Source organism: Gigantopelta aegis, chromosome 14 (assembly GCF_016097555.1).
Source record: "Gigantopelta aegis isolate Gae_Host chromosome 14, Gae_host_genome, whole genome shotgun sequence".
Lineage (NCBI taxonomy): Eukaryota > Metazoa > Mollusca > Gastropoda > Neomphalida > Peltospiridae > Gigantopelta > Gigantopelta aegis.
The window spans coordinates 11,362,846-11,384,986 of NC_054712.1; the positions used below are offsets into that span (position 1 = coordinate 11,362,846).

Below are 22,141 nucleotides of genomic sequence, written 5' to 3' on the forward strand. Positions count from 1 at the left end.
ATATATGATATTGACGATACCAAAATACAAGAGGGTAATAATCTCTTTATCATATAAGCTCAAGCTTAATACAACATGTTTTTGTAAACTGTACACACAACTTTAATTCCAGTCCGCCATTACTAGATATTCAAATGACGTAAGAATATGTGGTGCGGTGTATTTTTGAATGGAAATGACGTTAAACTCGAATGACGTCATTTTTGATGTCCTTACATCAAAATAAAGTTATGCCTAACGTTTTTTGTTTTCTGAATGCTGGACAGCTTTCAGTGTCAAATTGCCATTGAAATGTTTTTATTTGATGACTATGAATGCATACATCAATCATGGAGTGTCACCCAAGTACGTTTGCTTAAATGTCAATAAACCTAGTGCCGAGACCTCGACTAATTTACATCTAATTTGCAAAGTTATCAAATTCTTAAAGTATGTGATCTGAAAACTATCACATACTTTGATTGCACTGAAAATGTAAGATATTATATGATAAAATTAATTATCAAGTCATTATTAATTTGCATTCAGTGATTCACGTGTGTCATAATGTTTGACAGATGATAACAATCTTCTTGTCGTCTACCAGTTTTTAAATTTTTCTTCCAAGTGGCACATGATCCACAAATCTACACTTTAGATGAATCATCAATTCTCTTGTCTCGCTTCAAATTCAAAATTCAAAATTCAAAATGTACTATCGCTAGAAAGCTGGGAAGGAATGTTGAACAATATGTTTAATTTATAAACACGAAACAAAGAAACATAGGAGTTGTTATTTTTGGCTTTTGGCTTTCTCATTATTTATGATAGGATGTGTACCATAACCACATAATATTATTTATTTCACAAGACACACAACACACATGAAGGTTAAATATTATAAATGAGATTTTTTTTACGAGCGTTTCATATTTTTAACACTTAAAGAGATAGTTTGTTACTTTAATACCTTAACTTAAAAAAAAAATTTGGCATTATATTCATTTATTTTTACAGAGAAAAAATATGTGTCATACAAAATTATATGATTTGGCATGTCTAGCATACCAAGACCACCAACACATACTGACAGTTTAAGAAATGTATGCATAATTTTATCAAACATTTGGTAATTCTGACTCATAGTCATCAAGAGGAAACCCGCTACATTTTTCCATTAGCAGCAAGGGATCGTTTATATGCACCATCCCACAGACAGGACAGCACATACCACGGTCTTTGTCCAGTTGTGGTGCACGAGATAAAACCCAATCAGTTTTATGGATCCACTGAGTTGGTTCGATCCTGCGACACAAGCACCTCAGATGAGCACTCAAACAACTGAGCTAAATCCCACCCTAATTTTTAAACATGAAACAGAAGTTGCTAATCAATTTTTAAGTGACTAGAAATATCGCGAATCCAGATTTTGAAAACAAAATGTTATCTTCACCAGCGCTTCTAGATTATGGTAGCCCCACTCCCATAGCTAGTGATATTCAGTGTTGCGCTAGTAAATAACTTGTATTGTCATGCCCGACGGCTAGTGAAAAAAAAAGATGTCAAATGCTGCATTTAAATCTATTTCAAAAATATAAATATCCTGCCTCCACCCTCACCCCACCCCCAATCTTAGTGTTTTTTAAGTTCTGTATCCCTCTTTAGGTAACATATCTGATTATTACTATTAGTAAAATTGTATTAACTTAAAGTAGGGCTAGTGAATTTTTAATCGTGGCTAGTAAATTTTTTAAATCACTGATCCCATGGCTAGTGGATTTTATAAAAATTCTAGAAGCCCTGCGTTCACTGAGGCCGCCTATGACTCTTTTCATCTGAGACAAGCGCTCCACCACTGAATTATACATCCTTGCCACACTCACCGTGGCGCGACTCTTTCCCGAAGAATCTCCTTAGAATTCCACGAGCCTTGCTCATTACAAGCGTGGACTTTGTCGTCTTGCTCATGTCCTGTATTGCGCACCAGAAGTACAGAGGGAACAGATTGGCCCTGCAGTGCATCAGATAGGCTTTGAAGAAAGTAAAGTGCTCCCTGTTTGTCAGAATCTCCTTGAAATCGCTGTTCAAAAACAAAACATTTCATTTCATTTCAACTAATTTTCGTGCTTACCATATTTCCTTTAATAAGCGCCAGGCCTCCAATAAGCACCGGGGGCCTAATTCACAAAGGTCTCTTAGGCTCTGCTAGACAACAAAGCATCCTCTTTGCAAGTCTTTTAGCACTGCACTGCGAGATCGCAAAGTTGCGAGAGTTTAGTGAATTAGGCCCCTGGTCTGTAACACTTTGCAACAAAATAAACACCGGGCCTCTAATATGCGCCAGGCCTCCAATATATGCCGGGTAAGACAGCCAAAAACTGATTACTCCCTGGCATAATTTAGGCACTTTACGTGGACAAATAATATTAATTTGTTCATTGTTTTGTTAAAGTTTGAAATTAAAGTTTAAAAATAAATAAAATTGTAGTTTTTAGCTTTAATTTCTAAACTTTGTTTGACAAAATAAAGGCCGGGTCTGCAATAAGAGCCAGTCTACAATAAGCGCCTGGTCTGCAACCATTTTGAAATGATTAAGCACCCAGGCGCTTATTAGAGGAAATATGGTATATCCAATTAAGGTTCAAGCATGCTGTCCTGAGCACATACCTCAGCTATCTGGGCTGTCTGTCCAGGACAGTGAGTGTGAGTGTGAGTGTGAGTGTGAGTGTGAGTGTGAGTGTGTGTGTGTGTGTGTGTGTGTGTGTGTGTGTGTGTGTGTGTGTGTGGAGGTGTTTGTGTATGTGTACAATATGTACTTAAGTGTGTATGTTTTGAAAAATTATCTTGTATATAACAACCCCCTGTCTAAAAACGGGCTTTCTATATAACAACCACTTGTCTAAAATGGGCATCACGTATATAACAATAACCTGTCATGAAAGGTCATCTTGTATACAACAGTCACCTGTCTAAAAGGGCACCACATACATGTGTATAACAACTATCTGACAAAAAAACGGCCCATTGTATTTAACAATCACCTGTTTAAAAAGGACATGATGTATTTAACAATTACCTGTTTAAAAAGGCACACTGTACATAACAACCACCTGTTTAAAAAGGGCACATTGTATATAACAACCACCTGCCTAAAACATGTATCTTTTATAAAGTGTATTTTGTATTACAATCACCTGTCTGTAAAGTCTATCTTACACATAAGTACCACCTGCTTGCAGTCATTTCTAAGATATCCTTTCTGCAAACTGCATGATTTTGTGTACTTCATAATAAAGGCTACCTGTTCAGAAATATCACATTTTGAAAGATCTCTTGGATGGCAAGGGCAGATTTAAAGGGGGTAGGGTGACCTGGCCATGCCTGCAAATTGCACATTATTAACATTATCCTTTTTTCTTAGTATCGTGTTCTTGGCTGCACCTCTTTTACAAAATCCTGTCTCCAACCCTGGATAGATTTATGAACATGCTTGACAGTGTTTTATTATTTCAGCTGAAATCATTAGACTAGTTAAAAGTTAGAGTTTGTTTTGTTTAACGACACCACTAGAGCACATTGATTTCTTAATCATAGACTATTGGATGTCAAACATTTGGTAATTTTGACATGCAGTCTTGGAAAGGAAACCCGCTACATTTTCCCCATTAGTAGCATGGATCCTTTATTTGTGCACCATCCCACAGACAGACAGACAGGACAGTACATACCTTTGATATGCCAGTCATGGTGCACTGGCTGGATCGAGAATTAGCCCAAATGGGACCACTGACAGGGATTGATCCTGAACCTACTGGGCATCAGGAGAACACTTTACCACTGGGTTGTGTCCTGTCCCTGTCAATCCCTATCAGTGGACCCATTGGGCTATTTCTCATCACAGCCAGTGCACTATGACTGGTATATCAAATGCTGTGATATGTGCTATCCTGTCTGTGGGATGGTGCATATAAAAGATCCCTTGCTACTAATGGAAAAATGTAGTGGGTTTCCTCTCTATGACTATGTAAAAATGACCATATGTTTGACATCCAATAGTCGATGATTAATAAATCAATGTGCTTTAGTGGTGTCGTTAAACAAAACAAACTCTATGTCCTGCTCCTCATCAGACTAGTGTTATAGATAGTTGTCACCCCTCCACAAGTCTTTTAAAAATAAAAAAACACCTCTAAAAATGTAATTTTCAGTTTAAAAGTGCTGTTTTTTCTACTTGGAAATTACTGTGCCGTATGCTTTTATTAAATTCTTCCTCCCCCCCCAAAGTAATTATTGGCTAGACAGGGAAAGTCTAGAAAAAGAGTAGTAGGGGCCAACCCCACTTCCTATTTCTTCTTAGAGTGGGGCGGTCAATCTTCCAGTGCTGCTAGGACAGGCTCGGACATGTAGAGACTAAACGCAAACAACCGTGGCGTTCTGCAGAATGGCCGTATACGAGTCACGAAAAAAACAAGTCGACAGTCAGACGGAGAAATGACGTGGAGGCAAGGAATCCCGCTAAAAATGAATCCAACCTGGTGGTGCAGGCTGTCGAAACGAGAAGCGTTCCAGCGTTCAATCAGTTCCAATGGCTGCATACATCCCAGTAGAAAACTTCATTTTGCTGACAAAAACAACGAAATGAAGGACCCCCAAGTCAAGTACACGAAAGCACGTGCAGTGTGCACAAGTGAAACAAACATGTCTTACCGCGTGGAGCTCCAGACTGGGAATGCGTAAGTTAAACAAAGAAGACTTGACTAAAACATTATCTATGTTTTCTATATCCTATCAAGTTTCAGGCAGATAATAAACTAACTTTGATGGCTGCCCGGGCAGTTTACTATGTACTAGTATCTGTAATTTTTAATTATATGCCATATGGTACATAATTAATCATCCTAAACTGTCAGGCCTAATTGGGCTATTTCTCATTCCAGACAGTACACCATGACTGGTATATCAACGGCTGTGGTATGTGCTATCCTGTCTGTGGAATGGCAGGGCATATAAAAGATCTCTTGCTACTAATGGACAATGTAGCGGGTGTTTCCTCTCAAAGACTACCGGGTATATGTCAAAAAGGTTGTGGTATGTGCTATCCTGTCTGTGGAATGGTGCATATAAAAGATCTCTTGCTATTAATGGACAATGTAGCGGGTTTCCTCTCAAAGACTATATGTCAAAATTTACCAAATATTTGACATCCAATAGCCGATGATTAATAAATGAATGTGCTCTAGTGGTGGTGTTAACCAAAACAAATTTTAACTTTAACTTTAACTTTGAAGTGTCAGAGAATAAACTAACTTTGGTAGCTCCCTGAGCAGTTTAATCTCTACTACCACTAGTATTTGTCATTTTGAATTATTTGCCATAAAGCTACATAATGTCCCCTCCGGGTGGCACATAGCTTATTGTGAAGCCGGTCTATACGGTACATTACATCCTGAACTGTCAGAGAATGAACTAACTTTGGTACCTCCCTGAGCAGTTTAATCTCTACTACCACTAGTATTTGTCATTTTGAATTATTTGCCATAAAGCTACATAATGTCCCCTCCGGGTGGCACATAGCTTATTGTGAAGCCGGTCTATACGGTACATTACACCCTGAACTGTAATAGAATGAACTAACTTTGGTAGCTCCCTGAGCAGTTTAATCTCTACTACAACTAGTATCTGTCATTTTGAATTATTTGCCATAAAGCTACATAATGTCCCCTCTGGGTGGCACATAGCTCATTGTGAAGCCGGTCTATACGGTACATTACAACCTGAACTGTCAGAGAATAAACTAACTTTGGTAGCTCCTCGAGCAGTTTAATCTCTACTACCACTAGTATCTGTCATTTTGAATTATTTGCCATAAAGCTACATAATGTCCCCTCCGGGTGGCACATAGCTCATTGTGAAGCCGGTCTATATGGTACATTACAACCTGAACTGTCAGAGAATAAACTAACTTTGGTAGCTCCTCGAGCAGTTTAATCTCTACTACCACTAATATCTGTCATTTTGAATTATTTGCCATAAAGCTACATAATGTCCCCTCCGGGTGGCACATAGCTCATTTTGAAGCCGGTCTATATGGTACATTACACCCTGAACTGTCAGAGAATGAACTAACCCTGGTAGCTCCCTGAGCAGTTTAATCTCTACTACCACTAGTATCTGTCATTTTGAATTATTTGCCATAAAGCTACATAATGTCCACTCCGTAAGGCACATAGCTAATTTTGAAGCCGGTCTGTACGGTACATTACATCCTGAACTGTCAGAGAATGAACTAACCCTGGTTGCTCCCGAGGCAATTTAATCCGTGATCCGTTCTTCCAGAGCATGGGCAAGTATCTCTTGTGCCGCGTCGTCACCTTCACACTGTCCGGGATGTTTATCTCTGGCAAATACACACACTTGGACACGTTCAGATCCGCCACCTTCATTCGGGTGTCACGTCTAGTCAGGTGAGCAAGGCTGACTGAAAATATTAACAAGCATTTTGACATCATCTCTAAACACATTTACAACATCACAAGCCAACACACCACTATAGAACATCTGTTCATTCATCCATTTTATCTACACTTTCCATCTGTCCAGCCCATCTATCAGTTTGTCTACCCCTTCCATGTCCATTCCATCCATCCATTTGTCAACCCCTTCCATCTGTCCATCCCATCCATCCATTTGTCTACACTTCCATCTGTCCATCCCATCCATCCATTTGTCTACCCTTTCCATCTGTCCATCCCCTCCATCCATCTGTCTACACTTCCATCTGTCCATCCCATCCATCCATCTGTCTACACTTCCATCTGTTCATCTCATCCATCCATCAGTCTACCTCTTCCATCTGTCCATCCCATCCATCCATTTGTCTACCCCTTCCATCTGTCCATCCCATCCATCCATTTGTCTACCCTTCCATCTGTCCATCCCATCCATCCATTTGTCTACCCCTTCCATCTGTCCATCCCATTCATCCATTTGCCTACACTTCCATCTGTCCATCCCATCCATCCATTTGTCTACCCTTCCATCTGTCCATCCCATCCATCCATCTGTCTACACTTCCATCTGTCCATCCCATCCATCCATCTGTCTACACTTCCATCTGTTCATCTCATCCATCCATCAGTCTACCTCTTCCATCTGTCCATCCCATCCATCCATTTGTCTACCCCTTCCATCTGTCCATCCCATCCATCCATTTGTCTACCCTTCCATCTGTCCATCCCATCCATCCATTTGTCTACCCCTTCCATCTGTCCATCCCATTCATCCATTTGCCTACACTTCCATCTGTCCATCCCATCCATCCATTTGTCTACACTTCCATCTGTCCATCCCATCCATCCATCTGTCTACACTTCCATCTGTCCATCTCATCCATCCATTTGTCTACCTCTTCCATCTGTCTATCCCATCCATCCATTTGTCTACCATTTCCATCTGTCCATCCCATCCATCCATTTGTCTACCCCTTCCATGTGTCCATCCCATCCATCCATTTGTCTACCTCTTCCATCTGTCCATCCCATCCATCCATTTGTCTACCACTTCCATCTGTCCATCCCATCCATTCATTCGTCTTCCACCTGTCCATCCCATCCATCTGTCCATCCCATCCATCCATTTGTCTACCCCTTCCATGTGTCCATCCCATCCATCCATTTGTCTACCTCTTCCATCTGTCCATCCCATCCATCCATCTGTCTACACTTCCATCTGTCCATCTCATCCATCCATTTGTCTACCTTTTCCATCTGTCCATCCCATCCATCCATTTGTCCATCCCATCCATGTGTCCATCCCATCCATCCATTTGTCTACCACTTCCATCTGTCCATCCCATCCACACATTTGTCTACCCCTTCCATATGCCCATTCCTTCCATCCACCCACTATCCACTAAATACAATCTAAATGACCCTTTCCATCTGTCCATATCCATCCATTCAACTAACATAACATACCTAAAACCCACCTTCCTTCCATCCATCCATCCATCCAACCAACCAATTATTTATGCACCCATCTACCAAAATCAACCCACCATCTCCCAATCTAATTCATACATCCAATAAAGAATGCTCATCCATCTATCAATCCAATACTTTCCATCCATCCATCCATCCATCCAATACAATCCATCCATCCATCCAATACAATCCATCCATCCATCCAATACAATCCATCCATCCATCCAATACAATCCATCCATCCATCCAATACAATCCATCCAATACAATCCATCCATCCATCCAATACAATCCATCCATCCATCCAATACAATCCATCCAATACAATCCATCCATCCATCCAATACAATCCATCCATCCATCCAATACAATCCATCCATCCATCCAATACAATCCATCCAATACAATCCATCCATCCATCCAATACAATCCATCCATCCATCCAATACAATCCATCCAATACAATCCATCCATCCATCCAATACAATCCATCCCATCCATCCATCCAATACAATCCATCCAATACAATCCATCCATCCATCCAATACAATCCATCCAATACAATCCATCCATCCATCCAATACAATCCATCCAATACAATCCATCCATCCATCCAATACAATCCATCCAATACAATCCATCCATCCATCCAATACAATCCATCCAATACAATCCATCCATCCATCCAATACAATCCATCCATCCATCCAATACAATCCATCCAATACAATCCATCCATCCATCCAATACAATCCATCCATCCATCCAATACAATCCATCCAATACAATCCATCCATCCATCCAATACAATCCATCCATCCATCCAATACAATCCATCCATCCATCCAATACAATCCATCCATCCATCCAATACAATCCATCCATCCATCCAATACAATCCATCCATCCATCCAATACAATCCATCTATCCATCCAATACAATCCATCCATCCATCCAATACAATCCATCCATCCATCCAATACAATCCATCCAATACAATCCATCCATCCATCCAATACAATCCATCCATCCATCCAATACAATCCATCCATCCATCCAATACAATCCATCCATCCATCCAATACAATCCATCCATCCATCCAATACAATCCATCCATCCATCCAATACAATCCATCCATCCATCCAATACAATCCATCCATCCATCCAATACAATCCATCCATCCATCCAATACAATCCATCCAATACAATCCATCCATCCATCCAATACAATCCATCCATCCATCCAATACAATCCATCCAATACAATCCATCCATCCATCCAATACAATCCATCCATCCATCCAATACAATCCATCCAATACAATCCATCCATCCATCCAATACAATCCATCCATCCATCCAATACAATCCATCCAATACAATCCATCCATCCATCCAATACAATCCATCCCATCCATCCATCCAATACAATCCATCCAATACAATCCATCCATCCATCCAATACAATCCATCCAATACAATCCATCCATCCATCCAATACAATCCATCCATCCATCCAATACAATCCATCCATCCATCCAATACAATCCATCCAATACAATCCATCCATCCATCCAATACAATCCATCCAATACAATCCATCCATCCATCCAATACAATCCATCCATCCATCCAATACAATCCATCCATCCATCCAATACAATCCATCCAATACAATCCATCCATCCATCCAATACAATCCATCCATCCATCCAATACAATCCATCCATCCATCCAATCAACCAAAGGAAGGAAATGTTTTATTTTACGACACACTCAACACATTTTATCGGACATATCGTTCAACCAACTAATGTAATCTATTCATTCACCCATTCATCCAATGCAATCCATTCATCCATTCATCCAATGCAATCCAACCATTCATCCAATGCAATCCATCCATCTATCCAATGCAATTCACCAATCCATTCATCAATCAAATACAATCCATACATTCATCCAGTATAACCCATACACTCACAGCAATCCATCCATCCATTCAAACAACTCCATCTATCCATCCATCCAATGCACTCCATTTCTCCATCCATTCAATGCACTCTCAATTCTCCATCCATCCAATGTACTCCATCCATCCATCCATCCATTCATCCATCCAATACAATAAATACATCCATCCAATGCACTCCATCCATCCATCCATCCATCCATCCATCTGATACAATTTATCCATCAATGCAAGGCAAATCCATCCACCCATCAAAGCCTTCTCATCTATCAATGCAAACAAGCTAGTCCATCCATTCATTCATTCATTCAAATTACCAACCATCCGTCAGTCCATTCATTCAACTGACTCCCCCATCTACCCATGCAACCAAGCTAGTCCATCCTATCAATCCAACCATCCAATGCAATCCATCCCAGCAATATACCAACCAATGTAATCCATCCCTCCTTCCATCCAACAAAATCCATCTATCAAATGCAATCCATCCCTCCTATACAATGCAATCCATCCATCCTGAACCAATTCGTCCATCCATCCAATAAAATCAAACCATCCCATTCATACATCCTATACAATTCATCCGTCCATCCAATTCAATCCACCCATCCATTAATCAATTCAGTGCAATCCACCCATCCATTCAATGCAATCCATCCATCCAATACAATTAATCCATCCATCCATGTAATCCATCCATCCAATACAATTAATCCATCCATCCTATGCAATCCATCCATCCATTAATCAATCCTGTGCAATCCACCCATCCATTCAATGCAATCCATCTATCCCATACAATTAATCCATCCATCCTATGCAATCCATCCATCCATCCATCAATTTATCCATCCATCCAGTGCAACCCATGCCATACATCAATCCAATGCAATTCATTCATTCATCCATTCATCAGTTCAATCCAATCCATCCATTCATTCAATGCACTCCATCCATCTGATACAATTAATCCATCCATCATTCAATGCCATCCACCAATCCATCCATCCAATCCAATCAATCAATCAATCCAGTGCAATCCATCCCACCCATCCAATACAATTCATACACCCAATGCAATCCACCTATCCATCCATCCAATACAATTCATCTGTCCATCCAGTGCAATCCATCGATGTATCCACTCCAATGCAATTCATCCATCGATCTAATGTAATCCATCCATCCAGTGCAATCCATACCAACCATCTATCCAATGCAAACCATCCAACCATCTATTCATCTATCCAATGCAATCCAGCCATCCATTCAGTGCAATCCATACCATCCATCCATCCAATGCAAACCATCCGACCATCTATTCATCTATCCAATGCAATCCAGCCATCAATCCAGTGCAATCCATCCAAAGCAATCCACCTATCCAGTGCAATCCATATAAAGTAAACCACTCACCCATTCAAAATAATCCATCCACCAATCCAATATAATATATTTGTCCATACAATGCAATCCATCCATCCATCCATCCATCCAATGCAATCCATCCATGCAGTACAATGCATCCATCCATCCATCTATTTACTCTAGGGGTGTTGTTAATCTAAACAAACTTTAACCATCCATCCATTCAATGCAATCCATCCATACAATGCAATCCACCCAATCAATATAATCCATCCATCCATCCATGCAGTGCAATTCATCTATCCATCCATTCAATGCAATCCATCTATCAAATGCAATCCATCCATCCAATGCAATCTATCCATTCATCCATGCAGTACAATTCATCCATCCATCCATCCATCCAATGCAATTCATCAATCCATTCAGTACAATGCAATCTATCCATGCAGTAAAATTAATTCATCCATCCAATACAATTTATCCACCCATTCATCCATCCATCCAATACAATTTATCCATCCATCCCTGCAGTACAATGCATCCATCCATCCAATACAATTTATCCACCCATTCATCCATCCATCCAATACAATTTATCCATCCATCCCTGCAGTACAATGCATCCATCCATCCAATACAATTTATCCACCCATTCATCCATCCATTCAATGCAATTTATCCATCCATCCCTGCAGTACAATGCATTCATCCATCCAATACAATTTATCCATCCATCCATCCATCCTGGGCCCATATTTGTGAAGCCATCTTAGCATGACATAACTACAGCATACGCAATAGTGGTGTCAAATCTTACAACGGTTTTAAAATTTTATAGGCTAAAATTGCTAAAAAAAAAAGTGTGCCGAGGATGGCCAATGTACTACCTTGTTTTTCAACCATCTCCATCAGATCTAGACTTCCGTACGAACTCTTCAGTATGAAACTGAGGCTCAGATCGGAAGATACATCCACGGGCCCTGGACAATGTGAAGAAACATTTATTAGTCAGGGAAAACGTGATCAAAGTACACAAGTGTGCCAACAAATATTCATGTCTAATATAGACTTAATTAATTCTCAGTGTCATTTTGAAGTTTATACTTGATGGACATAGCTTGTGACATAGTCAGAATCATTACAAATCAGTGTTTCTGCCAGAAATAATCGATTTTTGGGCATGGCGCTATGGAATGGAAGGAATGAAAGGAAGAAAATGTTTTATTTAATGATGCACTCAACACATTTTATTTACAGTTATATGACATCAATTATGGAATGGAATGCAATGCAACCACAGTCAACAGGGGTTATTGGTGGCCTCCCACAGAAAGAAAATGGGTTAAGTTTAGGGTTAGGGTTAAGAAACGCATACAGTAATAATAAGAGTCATTAATTTTGTCAAAAAGTTAACTTTAAAAAATAAAACCTGCCAAACAATTTGGGTATGGCGCCATACCCATTTTACCCTCTAGCAGAAACCCTGACAATGAAACCCTTATATGCATATAAATCACAGATATGGTGAATTTTGTTCAAACAATTAAACCATGATCAAACTATTTAACTATGTAGAATAAAAAAAATAAAAAATCCACATTGAATAAAAAAGATATGATGATTAGATAAATTTCTATATTTTCAGTCACTGACCAAAAATATAGATCATATGACATACTTAAGTCCAACACGACTCAAGTATTTCAGATTAGATTTTCAATAAACATACTCTTTAAAACCATTCATCTAAGTAAAGTATACACAAATGTTTAAAAATAAAGATAAAAAATTTGTATATCTTTTTATGTATTAAGAGTTTGGAAACGCTTTTTGAATGTGACAGAATAGAACTAGCGTCTTACAAAGAATGACGTCATGTATCTTGTATGATGTCATACTGCAAAAGCCTTGCTAGGTTGATGATACTCAAATTGCATACAAAATCTGGAATCAATAATGATTTTACAACTATTCCTGTTGGATTGCAAGATAAAAAAAAAACCTTTCTGTCTTAAGATATCAACTTTATCCTGCTCAGGTCGATGGATGGATGGAAATGTTTTATTTAACGATGCACTCAACACATTTTATATATTGTTATATGGCGTCGGACATATGGTTAAGGACCACACAGATATTGAGAGAGTAAATCCACTGTCACCACTTCATAAGCTACTCTTTTCAATTAAAGGGATTATTTATATGCACCATCCCACAGACAGGATAACACATACCACGTCATTTGATATACCAGTCGTGGTGCACTGGCTGGAGCAAGAAATAGCCCAATGGGTCCACTGATGGGGATCGATCCCAGACTGGCCACACATCAAGCGAACACTTTATCACTGGGTTACATCCCACCCTTGCTCAAGTCGAAAGGCGAATGCTGCTTGGCATTTTCCCATGGCATTTGTCATTCTAACCTGTGCAGATAATGCGGATATATTAAGGCAGTAGCCAGTTATTCTCTGTATAAATATTACAGATCAATTTTTAATGAACTTAATAAATAAATATCAAGACATTTATGAGATACTGGTGAATGTATGCTCTGTTTGTCAATCTCATGTGAAAAACTCCATGACAATGTTGTCTAGTGCTGCAACGATAAACCAGTATACCGGTATACCGCGATAATTGATCAGCTCAATACAAACCGTGGTACAGTTTTACGTATTGCAATTTTTATACGCTATTTTTTTTCTTTGTATGTTATTTGACTTGAAATAGGCAAACAAACAAACAAAAACCACATCATTTTATTAATTGGTGATGACAGGAAATGTAACAATCACGTCAAGCGTAGTCGGCTTACTTGTTGGCATACAAAGTGATAGGTCGGTTATACTTGAAAATAACCAGTTAACGATAATTACAAATAAATGTTTTGTTACTTACACATTATCATTCATTGTTCATTTACGATGGAATACGGCTATGACTATCATCTTCAAAGAAATAAACCAACAAATGAGAATCACACTTAGCAGTTTTTCACTGAACTCGGAATACTTCGGCCGATTGTTCAAAATACCTCAGCTAATAACCTCGGCTCTGGTTCAGTCGATCTGCCGAAACATTGCGACTCAATACGTACATTTCTGTGTCAAGCGAGCAGCAACTGAAAAGCCTGATAGTAAGGATTTCCGAATGTGACAATTTACAAATAGTTTGACACCGTCACACCGGTGTTCTAGTAGACAAGTATTGTGTTAAAAAATAAAAATATGGCCTAAAACATTAGCCTGACAGCTGAAACTAATAAAGATCATTAAAAAATTATGCCTTCTGTTTTCATTTAAAAAAAAACAACAACATAAATATTAAATTTAAATAATATCAACTATATTGCAATACATATTGCAGTACAGTTTTTTATATCGCAATACGGTTTTGACCGTATCATTGCACCCCTAATGTTGTCACCCCTGCACCATGTTGATAAACAGCATTGGTAGGAATGAATAAAAATAAATAGCAAATAATTGGTACTGTCTTAAGATATCGGCTTTATCCTGCAAAGGTTAGAATGGCAAATGCAGCGAGGCTCTGCTGAGCTGCATTCGCCATTCGACTTGAGCAGGATAAAGCCGATAGCTTAAGACAGTAACCAGTTATTTCTTTCATCCTGCAATCCTACAGGAATATTCAGAAAATCATTATTTATTCCAATTCTGTGTATGCAAATCGAGTATTGTCAACCTAGCAAGACTTTTGCCGTATGACGTTATACAAGATACATGACGTCATTATTTGTAAGAAGCTAGCTACATTTTGCCACATTAAAAAAGCATTTCTAAACTCTAACTCATAAATAAATATACAAGTTTTGTATTGTTATCACAAAACTAAAAGTTATTTGTATTTACTGTACTTAAACAAATGATTTAAAGAGTATGTTTATTGAAACTCTAGTCTGAAATACTTGAGTCGAGTTGGGCTTATGTCACCTGACCTATATTTTTGGTCAGTGACCGAAAATATAGAGATTTATCTAGTCATCATATCTTGCCAATGTATACAGTGATTGCTGGATACAAATTAATCTGAACGCACCTTCGTAGATTGCGACCGCGAGTTCCAGAGACTTCCAGCAGTGCTCTTCACATAGCAGGTGTTTAAATAGTGGCTTCGACCACAAGCCAACCGTGTCCATGCAATCCCACAAGTCTCTGCGAGTGTCGGTAAAATACTGGGCCTTCGCTTCAAGAAACACGTGTTCATTCCTCAGAGGAGCCACACGAGGCAGTGGAGACCGTCGGCCCATCCTTTGTGTGTACGATTTGGAGAACTTTAACAAGAAAGGAAAGGAATGTTTGTTAAAATGAATGAAGGAAATGTTTTATTTAATGACGCACATTTTATTTACAGTTATATGGCGTCAGACATATGGTTAAGGACCACATAGGTATTGATAAATAAAACCTGCTGTCGTCACTTCATGAGCTACTCGTTTCGATTAGCAGCCAGGGATCTTTTACATGCACCATCCCACAGACAGGATAGTACATACCAAGGCCTTTGTTACACCAGCTGTGGATCACTGGCTGGAACGAGAAATATCCCAATGGGTCCACCGACAGGGATCAAAACTAGACTGACCGTGCATCAAGCGAACATTTACCACTGGACTATGTTCAGCCCCTGGTAAAATGACACTCAAGGACATTTTAAAATGCAGCTATTTGGTGTCTTTCATATGGTTATTTTGACACCTGGTGTAGACAGAAAAGGAAAGGAATGTTTACTGATTTATTTTTGTTTACCACTAGAGCACATTGATTTATTAATCATCAGCTATTTTATGTCAAGCATTTGGTAATTTTGACATTCAATCTTAGAGAGGACACCTGCTACATGTTTCCATTAGTAACAAGGGATCTTTTATATGCACCATCCAAGACAGGATAGCACATACCACAGCCTTTGATATACCAGTCGTGGTGCACTGGACGGAACGAGAAATATTCCAATGGGCCCACAGACAGAGACTGATCCTATACTGACTGTGCATCAAGTTAGCGCTTTACCACAGGGCTACATCCCGCCCGAATGCTTAATGACATTTTAAACCATGGCTATTTCGTGTCTAGCAATGGTTATTTTGACATTTGGTGTAGAGAGAGAGAAAAAAAAAAATATATATATATAGATAGAGAGAGAGAGAGAGAGAGAGAGAGAGAGAGAGAGAGAGAGAGAGAGAGAGAGAGAGAGAGAGAGAGAGAGAGAGAGAGAGAGAGAGGTTATTACCAGAGTGTTTTTCGGTATCGTCAATATCATATATTGGGAATAAAACTTGTATTATGGGGACTCTGGGGAGCATAATACATTATTTTTATTCCTAACATATGATATTGATGATACCGAAACACGAGGGTAATAATCTCTTTATTATATAAGCTCAAGCTTAATACAACATGTTTTTGTAAACTGTACATGCAACTTTAATTCCAGTCCGCCATTACTAGATATTCAAATGACGTAAGAATATGTGGTGTGGTGTATTTTTGAATGGAAATGACGTCAAACTTGAATGACGTTATTTTGGATGTCCTTACATCAAAATAAAGTTATGCCTAACGTTTTTTGTTTTTTGAACGCTGGACAGCTTTCAGTGTCAAACTGCCATTGAAATGTTTTTATTTGGTGACTATCAATGCATATGTCAATCATGGCGTGTCACCCAAGTACGTTTGCTTAAATGTCAATAAACCTAGTGCCGAGACCTCGACTAATTTACATCTAATTTGCAAAGTTATCAAATTCTTAAAGTATGTGATCGAAAAATATCACATACTTTAATTGCACTGAAAAGGTAAGATATTATATGTTTTTCTTTTTCTTAGCATACAGATATTGCTACATTTAGTCGAGGGAAAAAGAAAGGCTTGTTTGCTGAATGCATGGTGAAAGTGAGAGAGCAACTAAATATTTTACATTAAATATGCATGTTGACTACATGAAATTAATTATATATAATTTACATTGTGTTTATATGTACTTGGGATACAAACCTTTTCTATGCATTTTGGGTATTACATTAAGATTTTTTTTTAATTTAAGAAAGAAAGAAAGAAATGTTTTATTTAACGACGCACTCAACACATTTTATTTACGGTTATATGGCATCAGACATATGGTTAAGGACCACACAGATTTTGAGAGGAAAACCGCTGTCGCCACTACATGGGCTACTCTTTCCGATTAGCAGCAAGGGATCTTTTATATGCACTTCCCACAGGCAGGATAGGACAAACCATGGCCTTTGTTGAACCAGTTATGGATCACTGGTCGGTGCAAGTGGTTTATACCTACCCATTGAACCTTGCAAAGCACTCACTCAGGGTTTGGAGTCGGTATCTGGATTAAAAATCCCATGCCTCGACTGGGATCTGAACCCAGTACCTACCAACCTGTAGACCGATGGCCTAACCACGACACCACCGAGGCCGTTTTTTTTATTCAAAAACTGTTTTACACTTTCAGCCTACCCAACCTACCTACAACCCTTAGAGCCATTATCAGCACAAGATGTAACCTGTTCTCAGCATGGGAACGTTCAGATGGGGTATGGTGATCTTACACTGGACTTTCCCACCTAAAATATTATTGCCATGTTAAGGGACAAAGATGGCAGCTTCCATTATCAATGTATTTACGGAATTCAACTTTGTACACAATTTTTGACACAATGTTTATACGATAGATGACTGGACCTAAGCACAAACAGATCCTTGTGAAGTGCTGCATTAGGTAAGTACAAAGAAGGCTGTAGGCATTACAAATTAAAAGAGAGGTGGTTGGAACGATTGTAAACCGTTAAAATGGCCTTGTGTATTATATTTTATCATCAGTAAAAGATTTTGAAGGAGATATCGCCAGCACTATAATTTGCAATATCTCCTGTGATATTCTCCTTGGAGATATTGCTTCTTTTGTTATGTATCTTCTGTATGTTTCAGCACTAAACCTGTCGTTCTGTTACTTAACGAGTCTACTGCTGCCAAATATAGTGACATTGAACCAAAATAACTGACATTGTGTACAATTGTGGCAAATGAAAAGAATGATAATGGTAGATAAAAAGAATATCCCCCTCGTGTCTTGTGATATCATAATTTATCAGCACTCGTTGATAAAAGTATAAAAATCCTCGGCAAGCCTTGGATTTCATACTGTTATCAACTCGTGCTGATAAATTATAATACCAAAAGACACTCGGGGAATATCCTCTATATAGATTACAAATGACTACTCCGACTTACACAAGTATCAATCAGTGTTCTTCTGTCATTTTCCACATACTCATTCCATGGCTGACTGAGGGCCTGAAATTAATAAGTCATATATATGAGCAGACAACATTCTTCACTGTGTTGGCCATTACTCTTATTCTTTTTCGACCAACATTTTTACAAATTATAGATAAAAAAAAAAAATTCTTCCAAAGTACTTTAAATTTCTGTTCTTTTATGTCAAGCAATACAAATCCATCTATCCCATCCCATCCCATCCCATTCCACCCAATTCCATCCATCCAGTACAATCCAATGCAATCCATCCATCCAGTACAATCCAATGCAATCCATACATCCAATGTAATCCATTCATCAATCCCATGCAATCCATCCATCCAGTACAATCCAATGTAATCCATCAATCAATCCAATGCAATCCATCCATCCATCCAGTACAATCCAATACAATCCATCTATCCAATACAATCCATCCATCAATCCATCTAGTACAATCCAATGCAATCCATCCATCCAATGCAATCCATCCATCAATCTCATGCAATCCATCTATCCACCCAGTACAATCCAATACAATCCATCCATCCAATACAATCCAGCCACCAATCCATCTAGTACAATCCAATGTAATCCATCCATCCAATACAATCCATCCATCCAGTACAATTCAATGCAATCCATCCATCCAGTACAATCCAATGCAATTCATCCATTCAGTACAATCCAATGCAATCCATGCATCCAATGTAATCCATTCATCAATCCCATGCAATCCATCCATCCAGTATAATCCAATGCAATCCATCCATCCAGTACAATCCAATGCAATACATCCATCCAGTACAATCCAATGCAATCCATCCAATGTAATCCATTCATCAATCCCATGCAATCCATCCATCCAGTATAATCCAATGCAATCCATCCATCCAGTACAATCCAATGCAATACATCCATCCAGTACAATTCAATGCAATCCATCCATCCAGTACAATCCAATGCAATCCATCCATCCAGTACAATTCAATGCAATCCATCCATCTAGTACAATTCAATGCAATCCATCCATCCAATTCATCCATCAATCCAATGCAATGTATCAATCCAATGCAATCCATCCATCAATCCAATTCATCCATCCATCCATTCAATGCAATCCACCAATCCAGTACAATTCAATGCAATCCATCCATCCAGTACAATTCAATGCAATCCATCCATCCAATTCATCCATCAATCCAATGCAATCCATCAATCTAATGCAATCCATCCATCCAATGCAATTAATCAATCCAATGCAATCTATCAATCCAATTCATCCATCAATCCAATGCAATTCAACAATCCAATGCAATCCATCCATCAATCCAATTCATCCATCCATCCATCCAATGCAATCCATCAATCCAATTCATCCAGTACAATCCAATGCAATCCATCCATCCAGTACAATTCAATGCAATCCATCCATCCAGTACAATTCAATGCAATCCATCCATCCAATTCATCCATCAATCCAATGCAATCCATCAATCCAATGCAATCCATCCATCCAATTCATCCATCCATCCAATGCAATCCATCCATCCATCCAATGCAATCTATCCATCCAATTCATCCATCAATCCAATGCAATCCATCCATCAATCCAATTCATCCATCAATCCAATTCATCCATCAATCCAATGCAATGCAATTCATCCATCAAATGCAATCCATCCATTCAATACAATATATCCATCAATCCCATGCAATCCATCCATCCAGTACAATTCAGTGCAATCCACCCATCCAATGCAATCCATCCATCAATCCCATGCAATCCATCCAGTAAAATCCAATGCAATCCATCCATCCAATGCAATCCATCCATCAATCTAATGCAATCCATCCATCAATCCAATGCAATCCATCCATCCATCCAATGCAATCCATCCATCCAATGCAATTCATCCAGTACAATTCAATGCAATCCATTCATCCAATGCAATCCATCCATCCATCCAATGCAATCCATCCATCCATTCAATGCAATCCATCCATCCAATGCAATCCATCCAATACAATTCAATGCAATCCATCCATCCAATGTAATCCATCCAGTACAATTCAATGCAATCCAACCATCCAGTACAATCCAATGCAATCCATCCATCCAGTACAATCCAATGCAATCCATGCATCTAGTACAATTCAATGCAATCCATCCATCCAGTACAATTCAATGCAATCCATCCATCCAGTACAATCCAATGCAATTCATCCATCCAGTACAATTCAATGCAATCCATCCATCCAATGCAATTCATCCAGTACAATTCAATGCAATTCATGAATCCAATGCAATCCATCCATCCATCCAATGCAATCCATCAATCCAATGCAATCCATCCATTCAATTCATCCATCAAACCAATTCATCCATCAATCCATTGCAATCCATCAATCCAATGCAATTCATCCATCAAATACAATCTATCCATCAATCCCATGCAATCCATCCATCTAGTACAATCCAATGCAATCCATCCATCCAATGCAATCCATCCAGTACAATGCAATCCATCCATTCATCCATCCAATGCAATCCAGCCATCAAATCTATAAAAGACACTCACAATGCTATCTGAAGAGATCTCTACATATACAAGAGACTGTTCCGAAAAACGTGTGTACAACTGTTTAGTCTATGATTAACTGAACACACAACACTTGTTAAATGCTACTGATTAAACCAAAATGATAGCAAACAATAATAGTTAGTTAGCATGCATGATACGGAAAGTTTACATAACATTTTGGTTGTCTGTAAGCTGCATAACATCGAAATTGATCAAAAGTATCATTTCAGCTGTTAGCCCATGTAGTGGCAACAGCGGGTTTCCTCTCAAAATCTGTGTGGTCCGTAATCATATGTCTGATGCCATATAACCGTAAATAAAATGTGTTGAGTGCGTCGTTAAATAAAACATTCCTTCCTTTCTTTCCATTTCAGCTGATCCTACACATTAAGCTTCTGGGTTTTTTAAAGTTTCTGTCATGAAGACCTCATTAAAGTTTTTTCTTACACAACCGTTGGTGACAACACCATGTGTTATTTATGATTACACATACTTGTTAACACATACATGTGTAAACAATTTCAAGACATACGACTGGCTGCTCATAGGTCATGACCAGGTCACAAATGCCATACATCCAATAAAAACACTGCGCGATGGACATCGATTAGACTGATGTATAGTTAACCTGACAATCATGTATCTGTGACGTGTAAGTGCAACGGCTGTAAATAACTTTTAGTCGATAAAGATGTTAAAATTTGCTTAAAACCTGGTTTTTGAGGATATGTAAGAAACAGAATAATACATTTGGTTGTTTAAAAACGTATCAAACTTGCTTTTGCTCGTTACATACATTTTAAAACAACTCATTGTGAGATAAATGGTATCTAATGGCCACTCATGTATTATTCTCTATAAATCACTAATATGTCATTTATCCAACCCCTGCAATTAAGGAAATGACCACGGCAAAATAAAATGCTGTGGAAAAATGGTGTCCACGGCATATT

At 38.6% G+C, this 22,141-nt stretch overlaps 1 protein-coding gene across 1 annotated transcript in view; it reads right to left on the reverse strand.

Annotated features, from left to right (window-relative positions):
* The window catches only part of LOC121388622, a 74,009-nt gene that overhangs the window by 32,173 nt on the left and 19,695 nt on the right, over positions 1–22,141 (reverse strand). Inside the window, exons 10-14 of the mRNA XM_041520040.1 lie at positions 18,577–18,639; positions 15,368–15,602; positions 12,196–12,288; positions 6,271–6,457; positions 1,863–2,059 (exon numbers count right to left, since the gene is read on the reverse strand). Of these exons, the coding sequence (XP_041375974.1) occupies positions 1,863–2,059; positions 6,271–6,457; positions 12,196–12,288; positions 15,368–15,602; positions 18,577–18,639 (775 nt within the window). The remainder of the gene's footprint in view (positions 1–1,862; positions 2,060–6,270; positions 6,458–12,195; positions 12,289–15,367; positions 15,603–18,576; positions 18,640–22,141) is intronic.